The sequence below is a fragment of the Cervus canadensis genome, chromosome 11 (genome assembly GCF_019320065.1).
Source record: "Cervus canadensis isolate Bull #8, Minnesota chromosome 11, ASM1932006v1, whole genome shotgun sequence".
In the NCBI taxonomy this organism is placed as follows: domain Eukaryota; kingdom Metazoa; phylum Chordata; class Mammalia; order Artiodactyla; family Cervidae; genus Cervus; species Cervus canadensis.
In genome coordinates this window covers 58404686-58432415 of record NC_057396.1, presented here as the reverse complement: position 1 = coordinate 58432415, position 27730 = coordinate 58404686, and the positions used below count along the sequence as shown (strand labels likewise).

The 27730-nt window shown below is 40.4% G+C and overlaps 2 protein-coding genes across 10 annotated transcripts in view; one reads left to right on the top strand and one right to left on the bottom strand.

Moving 5' to 3' along the window:
- The window catches only part of CSTF3 (cleavage stimulation factor subunit 3), a 64019-nt gene extending 50870 nt beyond the window's left edge, over nt 1-13149 (top strand). The window contains exons 10-21 of the mRNA XM_043480761.1: nt 605-767; nt 2588-2697; nt 3114-3230; nt 3494-3568; nt 5134-5277; nt 5641-5743; nt 7092-7161; nt 8425-8620; nt 10696-10849; nt 11570-11664; nt 11813-11873; nt 12371-13149. Coding sequence (XP_043336696.1) covers nt 605-767; nt 2588-2697; nt 3114-3230; nt 3494-3568; nt 5134-5277; nt 5641-5743; nt 7092-7161; nt 8425-8620; nt 10696-10849; nt 11570-11664; nt 11813-11873; nt 12371-12573 — 1491 coding nt within the window. The 3' untranslated portion in view covers nt 12574-13149. The remainder of the gene's footprint in view (nt 1-604; nt 768-2587; nt 2698-3113; nt 3231-3493; nt 3569-5133; nt 5278-5640; nt 5744-7091; nt 7162-8424; nt 8621-10695; nt 10850-11569; nt 11665-11812; nt 11874-12370) is intronic.
- A 2979-nt stretch (nt 13150-16128) lies between these two features.
- The window catches only part of TCP11L1 (t-complex 11 like 1), a 34985-nt gene continuing 23383 nt past the window's right edge, over nt 16129-27730 (bottom strand). For all 9 annotated transcript variants that reach the window (XM_043480764.1, XM_043480770.1, XM_043480762.1 and 6 more), the window contains 3 exons: nt 25235-25416; nt 23297-23469; nt 16129-19868 (listed from right to left, as the gene is read on the bottom strand). In XM_043480764.1, coding sequence (XP_043336699.1) covers nt 19666-19868; nt 23297-23469; nt 25235-25416 — 558 coding nt within the window. In that variant the 3' untranslated portion in view covers nt 16129-19665. The remainder of the gene's footprint in view (nt 19869-23296; nt 23470-25234; nt 25417-27730) is intronic.

The following is a 27730-nucleotide window of genomic DNA, read 5'->3' as shown; positions in this document are numbered from 1 at the left end:
GAAAAGATAAAATAGAAGAAGTCAAGTTTGGAAGAAATCATTTTTTAAGATAGAGAAACAGAGGTTGTAGAGACAAAGTTCTACATAGAATTGATCTGCAGGTTTTATCCATCCCTCTTATCTGCTCATACATACCTGAATACTGTACTACTGTCTGGTGTAATGATATCACTCTCAGGGACAGAGTTTTGTCTTGTGTACATTCCTTTCCACTCAGTGAAACTGTTAGAAGTTAGGGAAAATAGCCTAATACTATGAACTATTGAAGTTTTAAAAGAAAGTTTCTCCAGAGATGGCAGTAATGATGCCACCAGATCATTAGTCACGTTGATCTGTCAACCTCTTTGTCCTGAGAATGACTTTTTAGATCATCTACAGAGAGGGCCCAGGGCTGTTCTGTTCACCTCGTCCTGGGAATCTGTTCCTGGGTAATTAATCTTTTATCTTTCTCCCTGCTCTTAAATAGTTTTTAGGTTATATTAACAAAGTAGTATTTGGGGGGGGGGGAAGGCATTTTGAACAAAATATTCCAAACTGATCAACTCCATTCCATATATGAGTTGTTCTTTAGCTTACCGCAGAATTCTAAATGCTTATTGTCTAGGAATATGAGACAGTAATGAAAGGTTTGGACCGCAATGCTCCTTCAGTGCCTCCTCAGAATACTCCTCAAGAAGCTCAGCAGGTGGATATGTGGAAGAAGTACATACAGTGGGAAAAGAGCAACCCTCTTCGTACAGAAGATCAGACCCTGATAACTAAAAGAGGTAACAAGATTAGCTCTCCTGAGACTCCAATTACATGTATGTTAGGCCACTTGATATTATCCTGTAGGTTACCAAGGTTGTATTTTTAATCCCCAGGCTGTTTTCCTCTTATGTTCCTCAGACTCAATAATTTCTATAGATGTCTCCATGTTCACTTGCTTTTATTTTATCATATACATATGCTGGTGAGCCTATTTGGTGAATTCTTCATTTCAAATATTCTACTTTTCAGTTCCATAAACTTCCATTCTAGGAATTTTTATATTTATTACAGTTTTCCTTTTTTTTGTTGAGATTCCATGGCCATTACCATCTTTCTCTTTTTATCCTTGAATATATTTAAAATAGTTATAAAACCCTTGTCTGCCAATTCCAACATCTGTACCATTGACGGGTTGATTTGTTTTCCTCTTGACTATAGGTCACATTTTTTGTTTTGTCAGAAGCCTGGACATTTAAAAAAAATTTCTGGACATTGTACAGCTGTGTAAATGATACATAGTAAAGACTAGATTCTGTTATCTTCCTCTGAAGAATGTTGGGTTTTATTTTAGCAGGGAGTTAAATTACTGGCAGATCTCGACTTTGTGGAGGCTTGGTTTTACAGTGTTAGGATGAGCCTGTGTTAGTGGCCTTTAACTCACGGTAAATCTCTTAGTCCTGGGATATAAGCTTTACTCCTAAGACAATGGAAAGTTTAAGGTGTTTACTCAGAATCCCTTAACCTGATGGGAGTCAGATTCCAAACATAGTCTCCATTACAGTGGGCAGCTGATATCACTCCAGCTCTTTCAGCTCAGGCTCTTTGTATTTTTTCCTGTGGATGTCTATTTTAGAGTCAGTTAAAAATTTGAGGGCATTTATGTCCAGATTTTCAGCCTCTACCTTCTGTGGTTCTCTTTTGGGCGATTTTCCCCCTTAATTTCCAGTTGCTCTTCTAAGCCAGAACTCCCATGTCACTCACCTCAAGCTGGTAAAACTTCAGCATTTGACTTGAGTTCTAGCTATCCCAGAACTATACACACAGGGCTGTGTATTTGAGGGGAATATTAAATACATGTCCACAATTTTTAAAAATTCCAGTTTTTTAGCGCTCAGGCCTCTCTGGTTTCTTTTTCTTTTGGTCATTCTCTGGTGCCTTTAAATTGTTGCTTTTTGTATTGTTCAGTTGATGATTTTTTTTCTCCACTGAGAGTTGGTCTTAAACAGACTGCTGTGCCACTGCCAGCACTAGAATATGGAACTTAAAGAGACTGCTCTGTCTTGCCTTGTCCTCTAGCCTAGCAAGTATTGTTTCCTTTGCCTGCACCATTCTTGTGTCTACCCCTGCCCTTCCTGCCTCTGCTTACACTTACACTCTCATCTGACCAGATTCTATCCCTTCTTCAGGTTTCGCTTAGATGTCAGTTCCTTAGTGAAGCCTTTCTTGAGTCTCTAAACTATGTTAAGTCCTGCTGCTGTAAGTTAAGAGTACACTGTACTTTCCTCATCATGCTTATTACTTTTCACAATAGCTTTCTTAATATCAATCTTCCCAAAATATTGCAGACTTCTTGAATATAGGAAGTCTTAGTCACTGGTATATTCATAGTGTCTTTCACATTCCTTAGCATATAGTTTGTACTCAATAAATATTAATTTAATAAATGATAAATGAATGGGTTTGGGCAGATGATAATTATCACTAAAGTTTTTTATTTCTAATTATCATTCATTATTGAGGGCCCTGTCTTAGCCTAAAAATTTAGTTGTAATGCTTATATGTATAGTTTTTTAAATAATGTTTATTCTAATTGAATGTTGCAAATGTCTTCTCTTAGTTATGTTTGCTTATGAACAGTGCCTGCTGGTGCTGGGCCATCACCCTGATATTTGGTATGAAGCTGCCCAATATCTTGAGCAATCTAGTAAACTGTTAGCAGAGAAGGGGGTGAGTATTCATTTCTTTCCCCCTTTTTGGTCTTTTCATGGCTTCAATATAGCAATAATTTACTAAAAGTATAACACTGAATTTTGGTAATAATGTATAAGAATTAAAAACTTTAATCTTATGTCACTATGAATCTTAGCAACCCTCTTATGTGATTAGACTATCTTAGAATTAAAATATAGTGGCTCTTTTTTAATGTATTAAAGTGATGAATCACTTAGAGTACTTACATGATTCTTTTTTATGTTAAAATAATGGAAGAAGTCTTTGGAATTTTTTGAGAATCCAGAAATGCATGTGTGTACATAGGTAAATGCATGTGTGTCCATAGGTAAATACATATGATGAGTCTGTGTTTTATTCTCTTTGAGCTACATTAAAATTACTGTAAGTGAGCTTTCTTTTTTCTCTCCTAGGATATGAATAATGCCAAATTATTTAGTGATGAAGCTGCTAATATATATGAAAGAGCCATAAGCACTTTATTAAAGAAGAATATGCTTCTTTATTTTGCATATGCAGATTATGAAGAGGTAAGTTAAAATATTTAGAACTTTCTTATAATTGGATTTTTTTAGTGCAGCCCTGAATTTTTTTCCTAGCTGCTTCTTTGCCAGGCATATTGCTTTTTGAAGACAGAGATAATGCAAAATGAACAGTTGTTAGTCCTTAGCTCATTATATATTTATGCTCAAAGCAGGTGCCTTTGTGGGGTGCAGCCTCTGGATTCCTCAGAGCTCAAATCCTGCTTGTTTATGAGTATATATTTATATCCACTTCTTCTCTACCATCTTAGAGTCGCATGAAGTATGAGAAAGTTCACAGTATATATAATAGACTTCTGGCAATTGAGGATATTGATCCCACCTTGGTAAGTAACTTTACAAATCTTTTCCACCTTTGCAGTCTGCTTCTATAAAAAAAAGTTTTTTAATTTACTTAAAGTAAAATTTACGGTTTTTGTTGAATTGTTGGTTCTATGAATCTTGACTAATAACATAGTCATGGGACAACCTTCACAATTAAAATACAAAACACTTAAATCACCCCACAGAAATTCCCTATAGTCAACCCTTCCCTGTCTCCCAATCCCTGAAAATTACTAAGGTACTCTTTGCTTTATTTTTTTTTTAAAGTACAGAAGTATGAAACAGCTGCAGTGGGACTTTTTCTAACACCTTCCTCGTGAGCATAGTTTCAATGCTATGTAATTGTGGCTTAATAAATATTTCTTTTTAAGTAAATAGAGGCAAGAGAAACCAACATTCTGGGAAGCAGTTGGACAGGAACTCACTTAATCCTGAATTCTACTCTAATAGTGGTTTTCTTTTCTTTTTTTTTTTTAATGTGGACCATTTTTAAAGTCTTTATTGAACTTGTTACAATATTGCTTCTATTTTATGTTTTGGTGTGTTTTTTTTTTTTTTTTTGGCTGTAAGGCATGTGGGATCTTAGCTCTCCCACCAGGGATTGAACCTACACCCTCTGCATTGGAAGGCAAAGTCTTCCACCAGACCACCAAGGAGGTCCCCTCTAATAATGGTTTTCAAAGCCACTATTTTTGTAAAAGTGCAGTGGAACTCTCAGTGGGGGGGAATCAGACAGGCCAATGCATGGGGCTCTAGACCCTCTGCCTCAAGTCAACTACAAATCTATTCCTTTTTTGTTTGTTTACCTTGGGGTTCCACTGCTTGCATTTAGTCATCTTTTTAAAATTTGTTTGGCAGCCTGCATCTGCTATGCACTGTGCTAGATTCCAGCAGTATAATGACAAATAAGTTAAATTTCATTCCTCAAGTAACTCATAGTTCATTCATCTGGGCAGCGAGGTTTGGCATCATCAAAACTGGGCCAATCAGGAGCCTACTCATAGTCATCCTGTGTATAGTCCAGAGACCTTTGTTCATCAAATAAATATTGCATACTTATTATGTGTTAGGTACTCTGTTAGTGCAAAGTATAAAATGATTCAGTTTATCAATGAAGTTACATTATATGTCCTTTAGGAAATAAAGTAGTGGGTTTTTAAAGCAATAAATCAAGAAAATTTAGTATTTTCTAGTATTTTCACTTCTATTCCTTCTTAAGGTTTAATTAGCATGTTTGGAATTAGATGATTGTAATGGTTATAAAACATTGTGATTATACTAAAAATCACAGAGTTACACATTTAAAGGGTGAATTTTGTGCTGTGTGAATATATCTCAATTTTAAAAAATTAATTTGCATGCATCTTTAATACCAGAAAAAAATTGCTTATGGATTTAAATAGTCCAGTATCTGTCATCTTATTGATACTTTTCAATTTCTCGGGTATTCAAATTGCATTCTTATACAGCAAAACATGTTAGTATGTTAGTATGGTGAGCCTGTATTAGATGCCATAGGCATCATATTCTACCTAATCTATAGAAAACAAATGCTTTTTTTGCATAGGTATATATCCAATATATGAAATTTGCAAGAAGAGCTGAAGGTATCAAATCTGGAAGAATGATATTTAAAAAAGCAAGAGAAGATACCAGAACCCGCCACCATGTCTATGTTACTGCAGCACTCATGGAATATTACTGTAGTAAGGTAAGTCCTGAAATAAAATATAAAGATAGAATAATTTCCTTTATCTGAGATAAATTAATTAAAAGAAAGGCAATCCTAGTTTCTGTCTTTAAACTTTAATTCTTCTGTATCATAAAGGAGACTTAAGTGTATCTGTGTAAAATTACATGGAGCATCATTCATATCCCCTCTGCCTGCTGATTTATACCTTATTAAATTCCATATTTCTGAATCTAAATCCCCTGAATGGTATTTAGTGCTGCAGTTTTTACATGATTTTAATATCCATTTTAATTCTTAATGTACTTAGTCATATTTAAATGTGGTTTTAATATTGAGTATCTTATCTGATGGAAATCAGTACTTTGCTTTCTTTACTTCTAGGACAAATCTGTTGCCTTTAAGATTTTTGAGCTGGGGCTAAAGAAATATGGAGACATTCCAGAGTATGTCCTGGCCTATATTGACTATCTTTCTCACCTCAATGGTAAGTAGATTCTAGATCTGTAATGGTTAATATTAAACCATCAATGTCATGCTTTGAAATTATGTTCCTGGAATTTTTCCCTCTGCAGAATGGTCTTTAATTCTGCAGCACAGTCCCAACAGTAGTAGGAATAAAGCCACAAATCTCAAGCCATGAAAACGCAAAGATGCCCAAGTCATAGAGTAAAATGCTTTGAGGCTACTGGGGAAGAGATTTCAAAAAGAAACATTATGTTTATGAGCATCTTTATTTTTCTATTTTGTTGTAATAACAATGGTGGCAATCCTTTATTGGGTTCCTACCTTACACCAGGTACAAGGCTAGAGAATTCATATATGTATGTATATATCTCATTTAGTCAACTTAACCACACCACAATCCAGGATATGTAACTTCTTGACTAAAAATGATCTGGTTTAAAAAAAAAAAAAAGATCTGGTATAAAAACTGATTTAAGAAAGAAATATAAAAAATTATGTCATGTAAATAATTAGATGTAAGCTTAGATATCACAGGTGTATATTAATTATTTTAATGATATTTTAGAAAAATATAACATTCTGTCTACCTAAATAGTAGAAAAGAATAAAACTTAAAACATGACTTTGTATTTCAACTTAGTGATTCTGCTCTCTGGAAGAGGACTTAACTCCAGAAAGTGAGTCAGTAGAGCATTTAATTAAAAAGAAATTTCTTGTATGAAATGAATGTTCCTCACCAGTTTTATATTATTTTGCTTCATTTTTTAGAATAGTTACTAGTATGTATAATATTTTTTACTGTAAAATTGAGGATGGAATCTGATGTCAGCATTGTTGTTGTTGTTTAGTCACCATGTCATGTCTGACTCTTTTGAGTCCATGGACTGTAGCCCGTCAGGCTCCTCTGTTCATGGAATTCTCCAGGCAAGAATACTGGAGTGGGTTGCCATTTCCTTCTCCAGGAAATCTTCCCAACCCAGGGATTGAACCCACGTCTCCTGCATTGCAAGTGGATTCTTTACTGCTGAGCCACCAGGAAAGCCCACTGTCAGCATTATTATCGTCTAAAATCATCCACGTTCATCCACCACCCCTTCCATCTATTCAGTACCTTTTATTTAGTATGGTCTGGCTTCTAGTTCCAGGTCCATTACTCAGTTAACAATGAGCCGAATCAATTCACTTCATGTTTTTGAACCTCAAGCTTCCTCATATATAAATACTGGTTGTGATAATACTTAGACCCCTCTGCATAAGATTTTTGTGAGGATTCAATGAAATAATGCTTTGTTGAATTATATAACTAAATTTTTTTTTTTTATAACTAAATTTTTAAAAAATATTTAAAATTTTCTTTAATATTCTAGAGGACAATAATACTCGAGTTTTGTTTGAACGAGTTTTAACATCTGGAAGTCTTCCTCCTGAGAAATCTGGGTAAGCCATTGTGAAAACTTACTGGTCAGGTTCTAATGGCAGCTTTAATACTTGAACTGTAGTCCATGGGATGAATGTTTGCTTGTTGTGAGTCTTAAGTTTCAGTAGAAATTTCCCTTCTCTTTTGAAGTTTCATTTACAAATGGCTGCCTGCAATATTTTCATACCTATTTAAGATTTGGTAACATTTTTTTTTTGCATACTGACTAGGATTGAGAGATGCCTTAACAATTTGTTATTAAATATTTTAATATATCTTTCTCTATATCCCTACAAGTTGATATGGACAAATTAGGGCAGAGTTCTGAAATTTTTGTCTCTTTCTCAAGAGCAAAGACTTACAAAATGAAAGTTTGACAGGTTATATCCCTGATTTATTGTTTTGACTCTGTCAGTTATTCCAGAGGAACAGCGGTACAGTGAAAGCAGTAAGGCTTTGGAGTCTTGGGTTCAAATTCCAACTCAGTCAGCTATACCTTGGGCAGATTTCCTAACTTTCCCAATTCTTACTTTCTTGTTGAGTAGCAATAATGTCTGCAAGTATAGAAGTTTTGTGATAGTCCTCTACCTAGCATAAAATAGGAAGTCACTGTATTACTTTAGTACAGAGGTGCTTACTGACATTTTAAGTAGAATCTCAGAGAATTAATTTTGGCTGTTAGAACAGTGGTAAGGCACTAATTTGTCCCCAGTGATCCCTATTAATGGGAAAAAATAGAGAACAATCATGTTAGATTTTGAAATATATTTTTATTCATACATTGCACAAAGAATGTATTCTACATTTTAATTCATGCCACTACAAAATGGTGAAGTCATTATCATTCAGGAGAAATTGGAAATCTAGGTTCCTTTTCAACTCTTCCCCACCTAGAGTTTACCCTCTCTAGGATAAATGTCTCTCTTATTGACCACAAATGATAGGAAGTAGGCTAAATAAGAAAAAACTAAAAAAACAAAAAACAAAAAAACCTTAAATATGGAAGTATTTAGGGTGAAAGGTTATGATGACTATAATTCACTTTCAGATACTTAAGTGAAAACATGGGGAAGCAAATGTAGCAAAATATTAATGATAACTGAATCTAGGTAATGGAGTAGGTATTCATTATACTACTCTATGTTTTGAAGTTTAGAAATCTTTATAATTAAAAAAAATAGATTCTTATAATTTAAAAAGGGGTGAGGAAGGGAACTGGAAGATTTTTGTAAGTCCCAAACCCAGGATATTGTGAAGTATTGATTATATTTATTTTCTTACAGAGAAATCTGGGCCCGATTTCTAGCTTTTGAAAGTAATATTGGTGATCTAGCTAGTATACTCAAAGTAGAGAAAAGACGGTTTACAGCATTCAAAGAAGAGTATGAAGGCAAAGAAACAGCTTTACTGGTAGACAGATACAAGTTCATGGATTTATATCCTTGCTCTGCAAGTGAACTAAAAGCACTTGGGTATAAGGTATGTACTTGGGCTCACGATGTGTGTGATGTCTTTACTTTCCCAATGTTTTAGAACAGTTCATGGATAAACTTTAAAATAAATTCTGAAATTGAAATTAGTCTAGTTTTAGAATAAATTTGCAGAATATAAAAAGTTCAGGGATTTTCCTTGGGCTTGTGAAGTATTATCAACAGTACTGAGCAAAATGAGAATTAAAATGAGATTTAACAAACTTCATTCTTTCCCTAAAATTGTCAATGCCTTATATCTTATTTTGTGGGCAGGTGGAAGAGGGAAGAAAAACAAGAAAATCTGAATGTCACTTAGGTTAGTTTTTCTCTAACAGTTCTTAAAACTGAGGAGTGTGTTTTGATAGATCTTAAACCAAATGTAATTCCTGCTATATATGTTGTAGATATGAAGAAACTACAGCTTGGTAAATCCATAAATTTCTTTGAAGTGTTTGTATCTTTAAACAGGGCTCCTTCAGTGGAGGCCTTTAGGAAATTATTTCATTGGCCAAAAATTTCGTTCCAGTTCTGGAACAAAACTGGAACAAACTTTTTGGTCAACCCAACAGCTTATCTAGGAATGGAACTCCTCTATTTGGACTACTGTATCATTAAGAAAACAGATCTGGAACCTGAACTCATTCAGGCCAAAAGGAAAGATTAATAGCCTATAAATAGCCCTTGGTGAGAAAACCATTGCTCTATCATTGCTTGATTTTTCTGTGTCAAGTGAATAAAGACCAGATGAAAATCCAAGGGGAAGCTATATCCACAAGAGTCCTGGATTGGTCTCCTTAAGCCAGCCAGCATTAGGATGTTACTCACCATTATTCTTCATTTCCTCACTGCCCTCTTTTATAACCTCAGTCTCACTGGTCTTGTGTCTGAACCAGATTAAAACAAACTTCAGACCTTTTCATTAATGGAAGCTCCAGTTGTGTGCCAGCCCCATATTCCTATTCTAAACTAGGGTTACTGCTCAGGGATGAGGGGATTCTGCTCCTGGTTTAACTAATTCTTAATGAAAAGCCAAAGGCATTTTTAAGACTGTTATGCAGAATCTTTAGACTATTTCAACTTTGCCAATTTGAAAATGGAAATTAAGGAAGGTAATGAAAATATCTTCATGAATTTTCCATCTTGTATTTCTGTTTCTATTCTGTGTATTTGGGAAGGATCATTATGCTTTTGTGTGTGGCACATAAGTGAGAGTGGGAAAGAGAAAAAAAAGCAATTCTTAGTTGGTATCCTCATTTAGATTTGCCACCAACTGCATATGAGCAAGTTTTGAGAACATGAAATTCTCTTATATCCCTTGATGGTGGCAAAAGAGGCTCTCTCAGAGAGTTGCTCTCAGCAATGGCAGGCATTGCTGGGACACTGAAAAGAAGACAGAATGGGTGTGAGATCAGAGAGGCCTGTGCTTTCAACTCCTCTGTCTGCTGCTTAGCCAGATAACCTTGGAGATAGCAGAACCTCTTTGAGCATTAGTCCCTTCTATAAAATGGAGGTGATCCTATCTACCTCCTCAAAGAGTGAATGAACAGCAAAAATTGACAAACAGTGGTTACTCAATAAACATTCCTTCTCCCTTGTAACAGTATGTTGGGAATAATTTTTCATTTCATTAGGAAAATCTTATGAACTAACGTAAGTGATAAGCTTTGTTAGCTTTCATGAAAGAGCACCTTACTTAATCAGCTTCTTCACTTAAGAGAACCTGATGGATGATGTTCAGTTTTAGTGGAAAGGAGATACCAGAAAATATCTAAAACTGCAGATTTTCTTCCAAATTACCCCACATCTACCTGGTAGGTATCTATTACTTACCAGGTATATACATCTACCCAGTATGTATTACCTACAAAAGGATCCTACAAATATCCCATCTGGTGACACTGAGTCTAATGACTCTTAACACTTGGCAATCTTCACTGTCATGGAAGTTCTCGCTTTTCTTTCTCCATTCTCGCTATGGTTTTAACCCAGTTATTCAGTGTATCCTCAGGACTGTAGAATTGCACAGTTCTACTCTCTAAGTCCCTTTTTCAGGTTTAGGATTCTTCTGTTCTGCATTTTCAGGATGTCTCCCGTGCTAAGCTAGCAGCTATAATTCCAGACCCAGTTGTAGCTCCTTCTATAGTGCCTGTTCTGAAAGATGAAGTGGATAGAAAACCAGAATACCCTAAGCCAGACACTCAGCAGATGATTCCATTTCAGCCACGACATTTAGCACGTAAGCCATGACTTTAGATCCAGTACTGAGACCTCCGTTTGTTTGTTGGTTTAAATCCAGAGGTGTGTGGGGGTTGGGAGGGGCAAACTAATGTGACCTTTCCATTGTAGGTTAATAATTAGACTCAGGGTCACTAATGACAAGTGATTTGGCTGTAATCTTTGAATCAAGATGAGTTTAAAATGTCTTAAACAAAAAACCTCACTGATCCAGATTGCAGTAACCCATTTGGCAGTGATACTTACGAGAGTTTTCTGAAATGCTGCTACATACAGGTTACCTGCACAGCTGGAAACTTACTTTGGTGATATTTGGTATTGTTTATACTTACTAATAGGTAGTAGTCTCTGAATTCTATTTGAACAAGGCCCTTACAATGAAATATGTTACTGTATAACTGACTTTAAGTGGGCTTGCTGAAAAAATGACTTGTGAGGCTTAGACATGGTCTTTGACAAAAACTAACTCAGGTTCTGGGTCATCTTATGCAAAGTCATTTGTTTACTTTTCTGCCTCCCAGTGGCCGTGGGGTTGAGATTGCTTTCACTGTCTCACCCACTTGTTTGGTCAAACATATAGAACACTAAAAACATTTTAAGATGTCCAGGACAAAGCAACATAGACTCTTTGTACATAGTAATCTATGTACAAATTACTTATGTTAGTTATTACATGTATAGAAATCCTTCCCTCCCATTCCTGTATTCCTTTCTCTTACAGCTCCGGGCTTACACCCTGTCCCTGGTGGAGTGTTCCCAGTACCACCTGCAGCAGTGGTTTTAATGAAACTTCTCCCTCCTCCTATTTGTTTCCAGGTTTGTTCACCATTTTCATGACAGATATTTGCTCTATGGGTAAAAATAGTAATTATGTACTTTTTCTCTTTTATCATGGGAAATACAAAGTGGGGCTATTTTAACTTGTCAGATTATTGGGGATTAAGTTTTCTTTGTGTCAAAATAGGGTCCTTTTGTACAAGTGGATGAACTGATGGAAATTTTCCGAAGATGCAAGATACCAAATAGTAAGTGATGAGGCCCCATTTTTAGAGTGGAGTTCACATTGTTGTCTCCAAGACAGGAGAGATCGCCACGGAAGTTTCCAAAACCAGCAGGCTACCTTGCAGCAGTACAGTGACGCCTCGCGGGGGTCCACGCCCTCTGTGGTACAGGGGCCAGTTTATGTTCTAATCCTACTAAGAAAAATACCATAAAAAGCTTCTTTTCTATTCATGTGAACATGCACTATCAGATTTTGCTTATGAAAACTTTATTAATTTTAACCATAGTTTTTTGTCTTTATTTAGTATCAGTAGTACTGTCTCAGAATTTGCTAATAGGAGGCTACAAAATGATAAAGTATCCAAAGTGGTGCATACATACTCCTTCACAGCAAACTTTTTTTTAATTGGGCTATAGTTACTTCACAGTGTTGTGTTAGTTCCTGCTGTGTAACAGAGTGAGTGACACAGTGGCAGACTTCTAAACACCCTCCAACAGTCCTTTTGTTTTGCTTCAATAGCAGTTGAAGAAGCTGTGAGGATCATTACTGGAGGAGCCCCAGAGCTGGCTGTAGAAGGCAATGGCCCAGTGGAAAGTAATGCAGTGCTCACGAAGGCCGTCAAAAGGCCCAACGAGGATTCCGATGAAGATGAGGAAAAGGGAGCTGTGGTCCCCCCTGTTCATGACATCTACAGAGCAAGGCAGCAGAAGCGGATTCGGTGAAGCAGGTGTAGCGCCTGCCTCAGAAGAAAACTCTTATCCTTTTGCCTCTCAGTCACATGTTTAAAAGAGACAATGCTTTGTTACAAGGTTCTTGGAAACAAAGTTGTATTGTCATTGGTGCCTCTATCACATGGTTCTGGAGAACAACCAACCAACCTACGTGAATTTTAGGATTTGGAACAGGCCTATGCTCTGAGCAGAATTAGGTTTTCAAAAGTGTGAGAACAGTACTAAGTGGCAGAACCACATTTTGTTCCCGCTTCAAGGGTGTCTTGTACGTACCACTTGAAGACTTGTGGGTTTTCAACAGTTTTATTTTAAAAACTGGATGGCTTATGATTGTAAAGCATTTTATCACATTTTCTGAAAACAGCTGTTTTTGGTTTGCTTATGTAGAGTCCTGCCTTATTGTTCGTTTTATTTATGGCAGAATATATGGAATCGGTTTTGTAGGTTAACATTTTAAAACAATCCTTTAAAAAATAAAAGGATCTCAAAAAAAAGTCACGTCTCCTGCTGCTGCTTTCATTCACATTTGAAATAGCAGCTTATGTTATTTAGCCAATACAGTTTAAAAATAAATGTCAACAATACAAAGAAAAGTCATCTTGTATTTACCATATATACAACTATTGTCCTTTCCTGGTCTTTTTTGCTACTATTTGAAAACATGAGGGATCCATTTTTAAGAGGTAAACTAAACATTTTAGAAATCCTCAAATATGAATGCATTTTCTCCAAGTTAAATCTGAGGGAGACTGAGATACTTTATCTTTCATCTCTCTCAAAAGCGACATAAGTATGGGTATTCCTTTAATCACTCACTCTCTTGCTCTCACATGTATTTCAATGTTCAAGACCGTTTTTTTTTAAGCGCTAAACAAAGATCGCATTAAGGAAAAACTATGACTGGCTGCACTGGCCCTCTGCGATGGTCCACACTCAGTTTGTGGAGTGTGTTTCACTCTGAATAAATCCACTTCTTACCTATCAAAAAAAAAAAATAAACTGTGGCCACGTAACCAAAAACTGATTACAGTGAGCAAAAATTTATCCTTAAAAAGTAAGTCAGAAAAATTGTTTTGCTCTTTGTTAGGAGCATTACCTCCTCTAGACTCATTTTTAGAAAACTAGACCAAAAACATGTTGAGCCCTGAGGATTGTGATTCAGAGTAAAGGCTAAAAATCAGGACAAAATAAAAAGGAAAAGTATTAAGGCTATAAAGAGACAGTCTTACATATTGGGTACACAATTTAGAATTTGAATTCAAGTATGATTAAATTTCAGCTTCAAATATTTCTACAAATGAAAAAAGTTATATTAATTTCTTATATAAACTTGTATGTAGCAAGGTTATACTTACCTAAGTTGATCCCAAGTGTCTCCAGTATTTTACCAGTAAAGCTGAGTAAAATTTCCTTAAAACAAAGTCAGCTCTACCTCAGATTTTGTTAAGTATCATTTCTAAGCTGTGGGTTTTCTTTTTAATATCATGGTTATCAACAATACAATCTGAAAGGCACAAGCAGTACCATATAGCAGACTTTAAAATATAGACATATGGAATCTTCCTGGAGTGCCATTGTTGGGTAGTGTATTAAAGAAGACAAACTGATTTCAAATACCTGTAAGGGTCTGTAAGAGTGTTTCCATATGAGCAAACAAAGCATATATGATTATGCAAGGAAAATGATCCTTTTTTTTTTTTAAGCATTGTAACAAGAAAACACACATACACACCCCTACCTACCTTGGTGAAAGTGCTACTAAGGACTGTTAAGGCCATTTATATGTATTATAATTGCTCCTACTGCATTTATTTCTAAGATTTTTTCCCCCTAGAAATTATATGACATTTAAACTTCAAACAGATTATTTCTTGTTAAGAAGAAAACATTTTCTTAATATTCTATATATATGTAGAACTTAATGTTCTGTCTATATATATGAACTTTGGGTTTTTAGTATGATTCTGTGTGAATGTTTGATAATTCATTCATCTAACATCAAGTAGCATGATGTTGGAAATCTGAACTCACTTTTGGAACTCTATGTGCAGACTCCTATGGTATATATAGCCAGTCCTACATGTCCAAGGACTCATATACCCATATTGCTGGATGCAGAGAAATTACCAAAAGATATTCATATCTTTCCTCTTCATAAAAACAATGATAGCATCTCCCCACAATTCTAGAACTGGATAAAATTTAAGGACCATAAATCCTTCCTAAACAAAAATCAGTCACAACTCTGGCTTTTAGCACTAAATTTCAAACAAGAGGTTTTATCTGTGTAGCCACTTAAAGTAAAAGGTTATATGGCTACCTAGTAAATATAAAAGTGATCAAATTGTACTACTGGAAAAGAACGAAAATATAAACCACTTTTGTCAGCATGTTGACTTTGGGGGATAATTATGAATTTATTTGGTAATTTTATAATCCTCTACTGGCATATACTTAATATGTAAAACTAAGAGTTGATTTATATGATAGTAAAATTAAAATCACCATGTTCATAAATTTTTGTTTTTACATTTCAATTCCCAAAGCAAACTTCACTAAAGTTGGTAGTTCTTACTTGACTGTGATGTTTAGCAAGTGCAGTTATATTTTATTTAATACAAATTTCAGAATTCTTGAATGGTTAATTCATGCCAAGTTAACAAAACTCAAGTACCACATTACTGATTTAGGTAAAATCTTAAATATTTAACAGAAGTCAGCTTATCAGGCTCTGGGAATAAAAGTTCAAAAAACCAATTCCATTTACTAAATTTTCTTCGCTGTCCAAGACGTGACCAAATTTCTGCTTTGAGCCCACAGCAGACAGTACTTTAAAAAGCAGAGGCAATGAGAATGAGAAAGGAAAAAGTGTTACTTTGATTTTAAGGTTGCTTTTAAGTCAAAAGTTGCACTTAAAAGATTCTGTTTAGTTCAGATAGGTGGTTGTTCAGTCACTAAGTCATGTCTGACTGTCTGTGACCCCATGTAGCCCGTGCCAGGCTCCTCTGTCCATGGGATTTTCCTAGGCAAGAATACTGGAGTGGGTTGCCATTTCATTCTCCAGAAGTTCTTCCCTACCCAGGGATCAAATCCACATCTCCTGCATTGCAGGCAGATTCTTTACCTCTGAGCCACCAGGGAAGCTAGGCTTCGTTCAGATAAAACAAATACAAAAGTGGTGAAGTCTGACTATTGATACCAACGCCAGACACAACTGATTTCTAAATTAAGTGATATTCCATCAAATCGGGCCTTCTGAACTATAAATTAGTTCAGAAGGCAACATAGGTTAAGACAGAAATCCACACTAAAGGCAGTTTTAGGTAAAATTCTGCCTGCTCAGGTTTCTGACACATTTCTAGGACTCTAGCTTTTTCTGAAAGTATAAATGAACATTCGATAGGTTAATAGAGGATTTCAGGCTTAAAAGTTTTTCCTTTCCCTGTCGCATGAAGGTGCTTTGAAAACTGAATAAAAAGGCAAACCATTAAAAAAAAAAAGGTAAACCATTAAAATAGGTATATAAAACCCAATATAAATACACAATTGCAAACATCATTGTAATTCTTTATTTAGGTTATGTTTTCAATGAGATAGTGCCTTTTAATATGAGTTTCATAGTCTATCATCCACTACCAGTCAGTCATCCATTCATTTACTTCAAATAATATAGAGGTGGAAATGAGAAATCACTGGAGGGCAGGTGAGTGGCAGCATAGAAATAAGACTGCAGCTCTGGTACAGAAGAGATGATAAAAGAAAATAACAGTCTCGGGACAGGATAGGAGGAAAACCTCTATAGGCCTGGAAAACGTGCTTGACTGACGGAGACGGCACCCGCGGTCGAATCTGTCATCACCTACAGGCAAAAGGTTACAATGCTCTCCTTTGTTGCTAGTAAAGCCATTTATAGTTCTTTTGTGTGTACAAAGCAATCTAATATCCATTATCAAATTTAATCCTCACAGGAAGTGTGAGTTAGTATTCTTGTTTTACAGAGCCTCAGGAAGAATGGCCCAGTATCACACAACCTGGCAAGAAGGCAACAGAGGAAAGACAACCCAGATCTTCCTCTAAGCCAGGATCTTTCTGCACAATCCGACCGCAGTCTACTTCAGTTATTCCAGTCAAATTTATCCCAGAATGTCAGAATTGAAAGGCCCTTTTCTAGTCCTTTCATTTTATAGGTATTGAAAATGGGTCCTGATTTGCTCCAGCTAATCACATGACAGAAATGGGATTAGAACTCTGGCTTCTTGACAGCTCTCAGTCTTCCCACTCTACTATTCTGCCTCAAAAGAAATACAAATGTTTTACATACAAGTCAGGGCATGTCAAAAGATCACTGGAAATCAAAGAGCAAACACCTATTCATTCCCTTGAAATTCAGGAGGAAAGCAGGCTGCTCTATTCCCAGGAATCTTAAGACTTTGGAGAAATTAAAATAAGCCACAAACACAGAACTGCTAAATAAGCTATTCAGAATTGTCAGCCAGTAATGTGCACGTTATATGCCTATTGAGTCAAACTTTTTAATAACTTTTCTTCACAGAGAAAAAGTTCCTATATACCTGTCCACTGCATTAATCAGTAAGATATATCAGTGTAACTCTTAACCTGAAGTATATTTATAGGGTTACATGAACAATCACATTTTACAGCTTGCTTTAGAATTAATGAGATTAAAAAAAGAAAAATACATACAGTGTGACTCCACCCACTATTCACAATCAATTGACAGCTGACTTCTAGACATTTATTCACTCACCCACTCATTCATTTAGGAAACTATCAGAGAAATCAAACTGACCTGCTGATATCAACCCAGCTCTCAAGGCGCTCAGTTCTACCCACTTGTAATGAAGTACTATTGCCAAATAAACTTAGCACTTCCATAAAAATATGTTTTCCACAAACCCTTTTAGGCAGGAAACCATGTCAAATCCAATCAGCATGTAGTATATATATAAAACCAGTTCAGTTCTGAAGGATAATTTATATGCCAAAGGTATTTTGTCTCTCCAAGATAAAATACCCTGTGGTGGGGGAGTTCTAAGTAGATGCTTAGCAAACATTTCCTGAGTGACTAAATAACTAAATGAATTTTCCTGGCCCTTAGTGATAATCCTATGAGATTCCAGGAAGAAAAACTAGCTCACTTATCTTCAAAGAGCAACAGCAAAACGATTCAATATGAATATCGAGATTCTGAACTTTACCGTCTTCATTCTGGCTCTTGTAGAATTCCACCAGGGGACACTGAGGTAGTGGGGGCCACAGGAGTCTGTGAAGCTCCCTGTTACATGGGCATCAAGATTTCAAACTGTCCAAACGTCACTCTATCCATGTAGGAACCCATGAGGGGGAAAAAAATCTACTAAGAGTTAATTCTTACAAAAGAAAGCAGAATGAAGAACCCTGGAGATTTAGGGAAAATGACTACAGGAGGTGGTGACCCGCCCTGCATCTGTGGGGGTTACACTCCCCTCCCACATCCTTGGATGGGGTGGGGAACCCCTGAACACTGAGGAGGAGGCAAGCCAGAGTGCACCCCCCCACCCGCTGAACCTCATTCTCTGCGACTAGTGAGTGCAGCCTGACCTCCAGGAACAATTCCAGAGGTGACCTCACTGGAGGCGCTACAGAAGATGTGGTTTTGTTCTTTAAAAGTTCTACTTACTGAGCTTTTAACCCCTTCCCAGGAAACCAGGGAGGATTTGTCCTTGAGCCTAAACTTTATTAACATGACCTCTGACCATGGAACCCAGCATACATTTCTGACTGCAAGTAAAAATATTAGAGTGCAGTCTGAAGCAAATATATGGAGAAATCACATCCCTCCCAGTATAACCAGTAGCTCCTCTGGAACCTGGTATCACTAGATGGTCCAGAGAGTGGATGTTTCCCCAACCCTGTCCCCAGCTCCACCCCTGCCCTTATGGGCTTGAATGAAGGGGTTCCTTGCATGACGCCACCCCTTGTGGTTCTGGCAGCTGGAGATCACCCCAATGACTTCACAGTTAGGTTTCTAACATAACGTCCCTATCTAAGATACACATTTATTTTTTAACAGAACAGGTCATCTATGAGACCCCAAGCTACCCTTTCAGCCACAGGATATGTCAGAAACTCTGGTCACTCAAGTTCCTAGATAAATACTGCTCAAAAACCAGAGATTTCCTATAACTTCATTACCTGAGAAGTAAGTGAGCTTACACTATTTTATCTGAAAACACTTAAATTCAATTCTGGAATTCGAATTCAGTCAATACATCGAGGTGTTGTATCAGAGTGAACTTTTCAGTAAAAACTTCTGATATCTGTCTTCTTTTATATTACACTAACATTAAAAAAAAAAAATCCCTCAACTTTCAAGACATAAAAATCAAAGAATTTTCCTTTCTCTACATCCCATAAACACTATCATCCAGGTTTCAGAATTAATTTTGTATAAAAGAAGAAGCTTTTTGAAATCAAATATTAATAACTCCTCTAGAATGAAAGGATTCTAGGGCTCTGGCTAGGCCAGGAGGGGAGAAAGCAATAAATAATTGGGGGTGGAAGGAGGCGGACAGGAGGCAGTAAGATTTATAAAGTTCTTCTAACATAAAATACCTGAAGGGAGGAGGGGCGGGCTGTGCAAGACAGGGACGAGTCTAAACGCATCATGGCTTGGCTGCTTTCACTCTGGGGTGGCTGTCAGATACTCTCGGGTGTCTAAAAGGAAAACAACCCAGATGGCAGAAGAGCGGTCCCAGGCTCCAGGGAGAGACAGGCAGCTACAACCATGATACCTGGGGGTGGAGACACAGGACAGTCCTGCTAAAAGCTGAGCGCCGCCTGTGAAACTCAGGACAACAAACAGCTTCTCTGATGTGTAAACTTGCACTCATAAATACAAACCCCCAAAAGAGAATTCAGTGCATTTTCCAACAGGTCTTCTCAACATTGATACACGATTTTCTTCCTTTTGGAATCAGTGCTATTAAACAGAAAGGTACTAAATAGCCATTTTCCAAAAAGCCACATGACAGCTGAGAACAGGTCGAGCTAGTGATACTGCTGCCACAGGGACCACACGTGTTAGGATCTGGCGAGGATCTTACTGAGGATCGCGTCGTAGTAGGGACTGAACACCATCTTGTTATAGTTGACCAGGCGCACGAATTTAACGGCAACTGCCTCTAGCTCTTTTTGAATCGGACCCAATCCCCCAGGGGCTATGGCCGATGGCTTCTGATGACTTGAGGCAAGGTAGGTGTCTAAGAAGGTCAGGATTCGGGAATCTGTGATTGAAGAGAAAGCAGATGTTTGTTTCCTGGTCAGGGCGACTTTACAAACTTCTGTTTATGCTTCAGTTTTTAGCCTAAATGTCACCTTTTTGAGAAAGTCTTCTTCCCTGGTCACCCCGGGGCACCTCCCCCTTCTGAACATTCACCCCTTGGGGATGCTTCCTCCGCGGGGGCCATGCCCCTCTTGCCTGTCGCTCTCTCCCTAGCACCCAGCGCCTGCCACGTGACCCGGCCCCCAGGCAATGCCCCAAGTGATATACTTGGAAAGCAAGGATACACGTTTGGATGATAAAGAGGAGCCTAGGGTGCTGACAGGCTCTGCTCTCAGAGGAGCAAGGCGCAATGAGACCAACATTAACCACTGTTGAAGATCACATAAAAAGTGGGAGGAAAAACAAGGCAAGAAATACCAGTTCCAAAAAGAGGAGAAAGAAAGAAGACTCCAGCACTGCTGACCTGATCTAGTTTTCCCCACAAAGCCCATGAGAAGCCTGAGCCTCCTGTCCACGGCCCACAGTGAAGCTCATAGCGCTGCGGGCACCGTGTCCTACTCCGAGGAATCACTTGGTTTGACGCTTTCTTAGCCCCCCACCCTCACCCCCGTGACAGTGCTGCCATATACTGTCCGGTGTAGCCTCAGCTGCCGAAAAACTGTGTGCAAGCCGCGCCTGGCAGATTTTACTACAAAAGCAACAGGGGCATTTGTATTGAATAAGCGTTTTCAAACTTCACGCCCACCTCAACTAGGGAAGCTTCTCAGGTGTGACTGACTTGCACTCTTTGGATCCCAGTCACACACCGCCACCGGCTGTGACTAAAAACCAAGCCGGCAGGACCACGGGGGCAGCCTGGAAGCCAGCGGTCTTTCCCGCATCCACACCCCACTTAACGACAATGATCTTGAGGGTCCGAGGGCCCTGCAACATCAGGAGGCTCCTCCTGAGGAATCCAAAGATGTAACTAAGGCAGGCCTGGGGTGAAAAAAATCTAATATGTAAAAATATCACGGATTCATGTAACTCTCTTTTTATAAATCCCACTTCGGACAGCATTCTAGTTTTGGGCTGGTAGCTCAGATGGTAAAGAATCTGCATGTCAACTCGGGAGACCTGGGTTCAACCCCTGGGTCAGGAAGATCCCCTGGAGAAGGGAATGGCAACCCACTCCAGTATTCTTGCCTGGAGAATTCTATGGACGGAGGAACCTGGCAGGCTTCAGCCCATGGGATTGCAAAGAGTTGGACACGACTGAGTGACTCTTTCTTTTCATAAAATACTGTGATATGTGCTCAGTCGCTCAGTAGCGGCCAACTCTTCTCGACCCCATTCACTGTAGCCCGCCAGGATCCTCTGTCCATTGAATTTTCCAGGCAAGACTACTGGAGTGGTTTGCCATGTCCTTCTCCATCATAAAATATTACCTAGCAATAAAGAAAAATAAGTGAAAGTATTGGAAGCACACCCATATCACTAGTTCAGCCTCTACTCAGAATCTGATAACCATGGATCATTCTGATTTTGCCTGAAGCATGCTAACTTTTCATTATTTATAAGATGAACAGCTATCTGATTTCATAAAGAAGTTGAGGAAGGACTTCACAGTCAAATAACAATAATCCTAAAAATTAAATATTAGATGTGTTCCTTGATCAACCAGTGAACAGAATCAACCAGTGATGATGGAAAGGAACAGCTCATAGAGCAGAGTAATATTTTTAATAACTGCGACTGGTTGCTGAGTCCTCACTATGTGCCGCCAGGTTTGGCAGTAAGGACCTTACTTATATTTAATATTATCACCTGCAGTCCTCTCAGCAACCCTACAGGTGCTGGTGTTACTCACTTTTTAGAGATGAAGAATCTCAAGTATCACATCACTTGCTCAAGCTACACAGTAAGTACTTGCATAGAAAACCCGTCCTAGTACTACAGCTGTGCTTCTCCTCATCCTTGCCCCACTACAAAGTCCAAAACACTTCCAGTTTTGTTTTGTGTTTCTTTTTCTTCTGGCCGCACCTTGAGGCATGTGGAGTCTTAGTTCCCCAACCCAGGATCAAACCTGTGCCCCCAGCAGTGGAAGCACTGGAACAGTGCAGTCTTAACCACTGGGCCACCAGGCACACATGCTAAGTCGCTTCAGTCGTGTCTGACTCTGCGCGACCCCACGGACTGTAGCCCGCCAGGTTCCTCCGTCCATAGAATTCTCCAGGCAAGAATACTGGAGTGGGTTGCCATTCCCTTCCCCAGGGGATCTTCCTGACCCAGGGGTTGAACCTGGGTCTCCTGCACGGCAGACTTCTTTACCATCTGAGCCACCACGGAAGCCCCTCAAAACACTTCTGACTCCAGATCTGGAGGAGAGGGGTTCCTACCACCAAACAACTGTCTGTGACCCCAGCTGAGTGTCCCACAATCTTACTCAGTTCTGACACCACCTGAACACAGCCTCTGTTCCCACAGGTTAAGGGTTCAGGCCCACAAGACTGATGCCCACGTCAGACACCAACCACAAGGAGCAGGTCTCCAGGTCACCCACCACTTCTGTATGACCTGACTATACATCGGAGGTGCACATGGCATCCTTTCCCTTGGATTTTGTGATCTGCTAGAGCAGCTCACAGAACTCAGGGAGGTTTCACCACTTTATTATATAATAAAGGCTCTGATAAAGGATACAAGTGAACAGTCAGAAGACCCTCATGAGGTGAGGCAGGGGAGAAACTGAGGGCCAGAGCTTCTGTTCTTGTGGAGCAGGGGTGCACGCACCACCTGCCCCCCTACACGGATGTGTTCAGGCACCCAGAAGCTCTCCAAACCCTGTACTTCCGGGATTTTCATGAAGGTTTCATCTTGCAGGCATTTCTAGTCCTTCTCCTCTCTCTCTGGAGAATGGAAGGTATGGCCGAAAGTTCCAAACTTCTAATCATGGCTTGGCCTGTTGGGGGAACCAGCCCCCAACAGGGAGTCCAGAGAGTCACCTCTTCAGAACAAAAGACGCTCCCAAAACCCAGGAAATTGCAAAGGCTGCAGGAGCTCCGGATCAGGAATCGGGGAAAAGACTAAATATTCGAATAAAAAGGTGCTCCCAATGCTCTTCTCACGGAGGAAACCACCAGAGTCTCAGCAGCTCTGTGCCAGGAACCAGGGGCAGAGACCAACCCGGATATTTCCCACTACCTCACGGTGCAAGAGCAGGGTTCTGAACCAAGACCCGGGATTCCAAAGCCAGAGCCCTCAGGACAGTGCTGGCTGCCGGGTCGCTTGTCCGAAACCTGGGGTCGCCCTCACCGCACGGTGGTGATTAATCCCTCTCCTCACCCATCGGCACTCGTCACCCGTCAAACCCTCCGCAATGTCCGCAGAGGCGCCTGCCTGCCAGCCCATCGCAGGCATGTCCCCGGCCCTGTCTCCCGCCAGACGTACCCACGATCCTGCGGATGGGGTTGTCGGGACTGGCCACGGCCTGGATCTGACCCTTGAGCACGGCCTCCTTGTCCGTGGTGAGGGGGCTGAGGCCACACAGGGAAAGGCAGCTGCTCACCTCCAGGCAGACCTTCTCCCCGACGGCAGTCAGGGCGTCCTCCAGGTGGAAGGAGCTTGAGCAGAGAAGGGAAGGAGAAGCACGGAAGGGAGGGCCCGTGAGCCGAGCGCGCAGTCCCCTCACCCCCAGCCCCCGCGACCCATTTGTGGACTGACCGGTTCAGGGGGAAACTGTGACCCCTCCCTGCCCCAAGCCTCTCAGACCGTGTCCACCCGACTCGGGGAGCTTCTCTCTAACAGAAAGGGGAGGGGACGGCTCAGGTTATTCCTGGCCTAACAATCTAAAACCCAGCTTCTTGCTCGCATCTGTGTGGTGAAATAAGGCTGCAACTGACCGAGGCCTGCCCTGGGCACCTCTGCAGCAACGCGGTGGACACCACTTTGTCGGTGTGGCTTTTGAAACATAGTGTATTAACTACTTTCAAAGAATAAACAGAACTGAAACCTGAAAGTTAAAATGCACACCTCGATTTCCTGGGGCCCCCGGGCTCCCCTGACGTCTCTGTGGGGGGCCCTCGTGCTGGTGGGTGTTTTCTAAGAAAGCAGTCACCTTCGTCCTGGATCTGGAGCAAACGTCCGAGCCCTGGGACTCGACGCTGGGGCCAGGGTGGCCACGCCGGGGCTGACCTTCTGAGGGAGCGCCAGACAGGCCCCACTCCTCAGGAGCTTTGACAGGGCAGTTTTACTGGTGGGGGGCTTAGGAGGGCCTCAGGCCAGGCCTCGCCTCAGCGAACACCCTGCAGGCCTGAGTCAAGACTGTTGAGGCCCAGGTCAGGATTCATGCATACCCCCCTCGTGACACTGAACACACTCAGGCTGTGTGCAAACTCAGCAGCCAGTTTCTCCACTTTGTAAGGAGGAGGAGGCTTGTGGACATTCCACCTGAAGAATCCTCTAAGCTGGACCTCGTCAGATACAGGTTTATTTGCATGCGTGCTTAATCGCTTCAGTCGTGTCTGACTCTGTGTGACCCTACGGACTATAGCCCGCCAGGCTCCTCCGTCCATGGGATTCTCCAGGCAAGAATACTGGAGTGGGTTGCCATGCCCTTTTCCAGGGGATCTTCCTGACCCAGGGATCAAACCCGCATCCCTTCCATCTACCTGCGCTGGCAGGGGGCTTCTTTACCACTAGCAGGTATATTTAGACCCATTCTAAAACCTGGAAACCACAAAAATCACCTAATCCGCCTTCACTGCAGGAGCACTGCCCTCACACAAGCGGGAACTGCTGCTGGTTGATAAATAATCCATTTACACCCAGCACAGAACGTCTGTGAGTGTCCAAAGGGCAGAGAACTTCAGTCACATTCACACACACTGGAAGAATGCAACTTGGTTCTTATGTGACCTTTCCCCAGGGCTGTGTTGACAAAACTGTTAGTTGGTGGTGAACATAGGGTATCATTGGATAACAACCAATTTTTTTTTTTTAATGGAGCAAGAATATAACAGAAATATCAGGAAGTATTAAGCACAGCTGGCTACGTTTCACTTTTAAAGGTTTTATTTTAGTTACATGAGTGTCCAAGTGTGCACTGTCACCATGGAAGACGAATTTCTTTACTAGGCGTCCAGGTCACAAACATGTGAAAGCCACTGTCCTAGAGCCTTGCTCAGCAACCCTAGAGTTGACTCTAACCTTGACCGTGTGACCCTGAATAAAGTCTGCAGGGCACTGGAAAGCCAGGTTTCCTCGGTCCCTGGTGAATGGCCCTGATTCTGTCTCACGCCGCAGAACCCCCACCCAAGCCTGCTCCCGGCCACCCTCTGCCTGGCACCATCCATTGAAGGCCCTCCCCCACAGCTCTTGGCCACTTACGGCAGATGCATGTCTGTGAGCAGAATCTTCACAATCATCTTGAGTTTCTCGGCGAAGTCAGCCCGGCTGGCGATCCCTGGGGCTGCCATGCTGAACGTGACCAGCAACACGGCCCCCAGGACGGTCAGCTGCTCCAGCTGGAGCTGGAACTCTTGGAAGCGAGAATGGTCCATCAAAACCGTCTGCAATGAATACAACAGAAATCATTCTGAGCTGCAGGTTCGGGCTGTGACCAGCAGAGGGCGGTGTGGCCACAGCCCCCGCACCTACGGAAAACGGGGATTCCTCCTTCATGGGGCTGTTTTAAAGATGAAAAAAGAGGAGAGGGACAAGTTGGGAGATTGGAATTGACATGTACGCACTAGTATATATAAAATATATATAACTAATAAGGACCTACTGTATAGCACAGGGATCATTCAATACTCTGTAATGACCTATATGGGAAAAGAACGTAAAAAAAAGAGTGGATATATGTGTATGGATAACTGATTCACTTTGCCTAAAACTAATACAACACTGTAAATCAACTATACTCCAATAAAATAAATAAATAAAGATGAAAAAAAGACCATGTCTATAAAGCAGCTGGCAGAGCCAGCACTCAATAAATCCACTCTATCCAGGGCACCGGAGGGAAGGAGAGGAGAAATATATTTCTTCACCTCCGTAACCCCCCTCAGCATCCAGCACAAAGGAGGCTCTCAAGAACTGGGAAGTGAATAAAGAGAGAGAAAAACTGTCAGTAGGAAAAGCAGGAATGACAGGTAACCCAAAGCCACATGGAAAGCAGTGAGTGAGTGAACTTCCCTGACGGTGTCCCCGTGTTACAGACAGGCCTGGGTCCAGCCGGGCCCAAGTCCCTGTGTGGGGGGAGGGAAAGGGCAGTGGAGAGGCTGGGGGATACGACGTCCGATCTGAGTTTTTACAAATTAACCAAGTAAAGTTTAAGGACTGGTCTTGCTATTAGAAACTAATGCACCAAATCAGGATGTTAACAATGTGGAGTCTGACCCCGGAATTCTCTCTGCAAAGTAAAAACCATCTCTGAAGGCTGACATTCCTCTCCTGTCAAACAGAGAGGCTTTACCAGTCCCTGTTTTGACTTCACTTTGTTACATAGCATCTGCCTCCTTGCTTTGAAGCCTCTTAGCAGTATGTAGTACTTGGGTTTAGGATGCAAATCCTCCCATTCATTAGCCGATGTGATTACCCAGCCCATAAAAACTATCACACCATAATTCTGGGCTGCTCTGGCCTTCCGAGATGGCCCATACTCTGTCTGGGGAGTGTGTTTCTCTCTAAATAAATCCACTTCCTACCTATGGGAAAAAAAAATTTCCAAGAATCAATTCTGAGAGTGGATACCTATCCCCATTGAAAACACCATTTTCCCCACAGCAATTTTTCAAGTAAAACAGCTACAGGAGAGACGAGAGAGTCTGTGACTCTTCAGGAAGGAGCCTCCCTCACCCCCAGTTCAACACTCTCTTTAGAGTTTGGTCTGGCATGAAACAGGGAACTCAGAGGCAAGAGGTGAAAACTCAGGCTCACAACATCTTAAAAGGAAAAATAAGGAACCGAGAAAGAAAATTAGAGAAGTAGCAGGATTGAAGGCAAGAGATAAGCAGCCTGAGTGCCCTCAAAAAAGAAGGGGAGTCTAGACACCAAACCACCTATTTGCTGGGGAATCCCTTGTTAGTCATCTCCTTAAGGGATTCTGGCAGTTAGAAGCACTTATTGTAAAAAAACATACAAAGAAGGAAAAAAAACCAGGCTCTGCATGGAAGGAGAAGCAGTTTCTTTAGATAAAACTGAAAAGCAACATCACTGAGTTAGGGCTTTCATCAGGATAAGTAAAAACAGGACAGACGCTCGGCAGCACAAGTGAGAAGCCGCACACACTCCTGCTGGGATTACAAAACGAGGCAGATCCTCTGGAAAACGGTCTGGCAGCGCCTAAGAGTCACCACGTGACCCAGCAGTTCTAATCCTAGGTACATACCTAAGGGAAGTGGGAATACATGTCTACACAAAACTTGTCCACAAATACTCAGAGCAGCACAGTTCACAATAGCCTAAAAGTGGAAACAACTTAAGTGTCCATCAATCGATGAACGAATAAAGCAAAATGGGGTATAGCCATACAATGGAATATGATTCAGACTCAGAAAGAAATGTGGACACAAACAGCATCGTGGATGAACCTTGAAGATATTATACTAAGTGAAACAAGCAAGACACAAGAGGACAAATCACTGTGTGATCTCACTCATCTGAGGTACCTAGAGCGGTCAGATTCAGAAACACAGAGGAGATGGGAGGAGACAGGAATGAGGAGTTAGTGTTTGAAGAGTACAGAGTTTCAACTTGTTCTGTAAATGGGTGGCGGTGATGGCTCCACAGTCATGTGAATGTACTTAATGCCCAGAACCGTACACTTAAAGATGGGAGGGACTTTCCCAGTAGTTTAAGACTCCATCTTCCAAGGCAGCG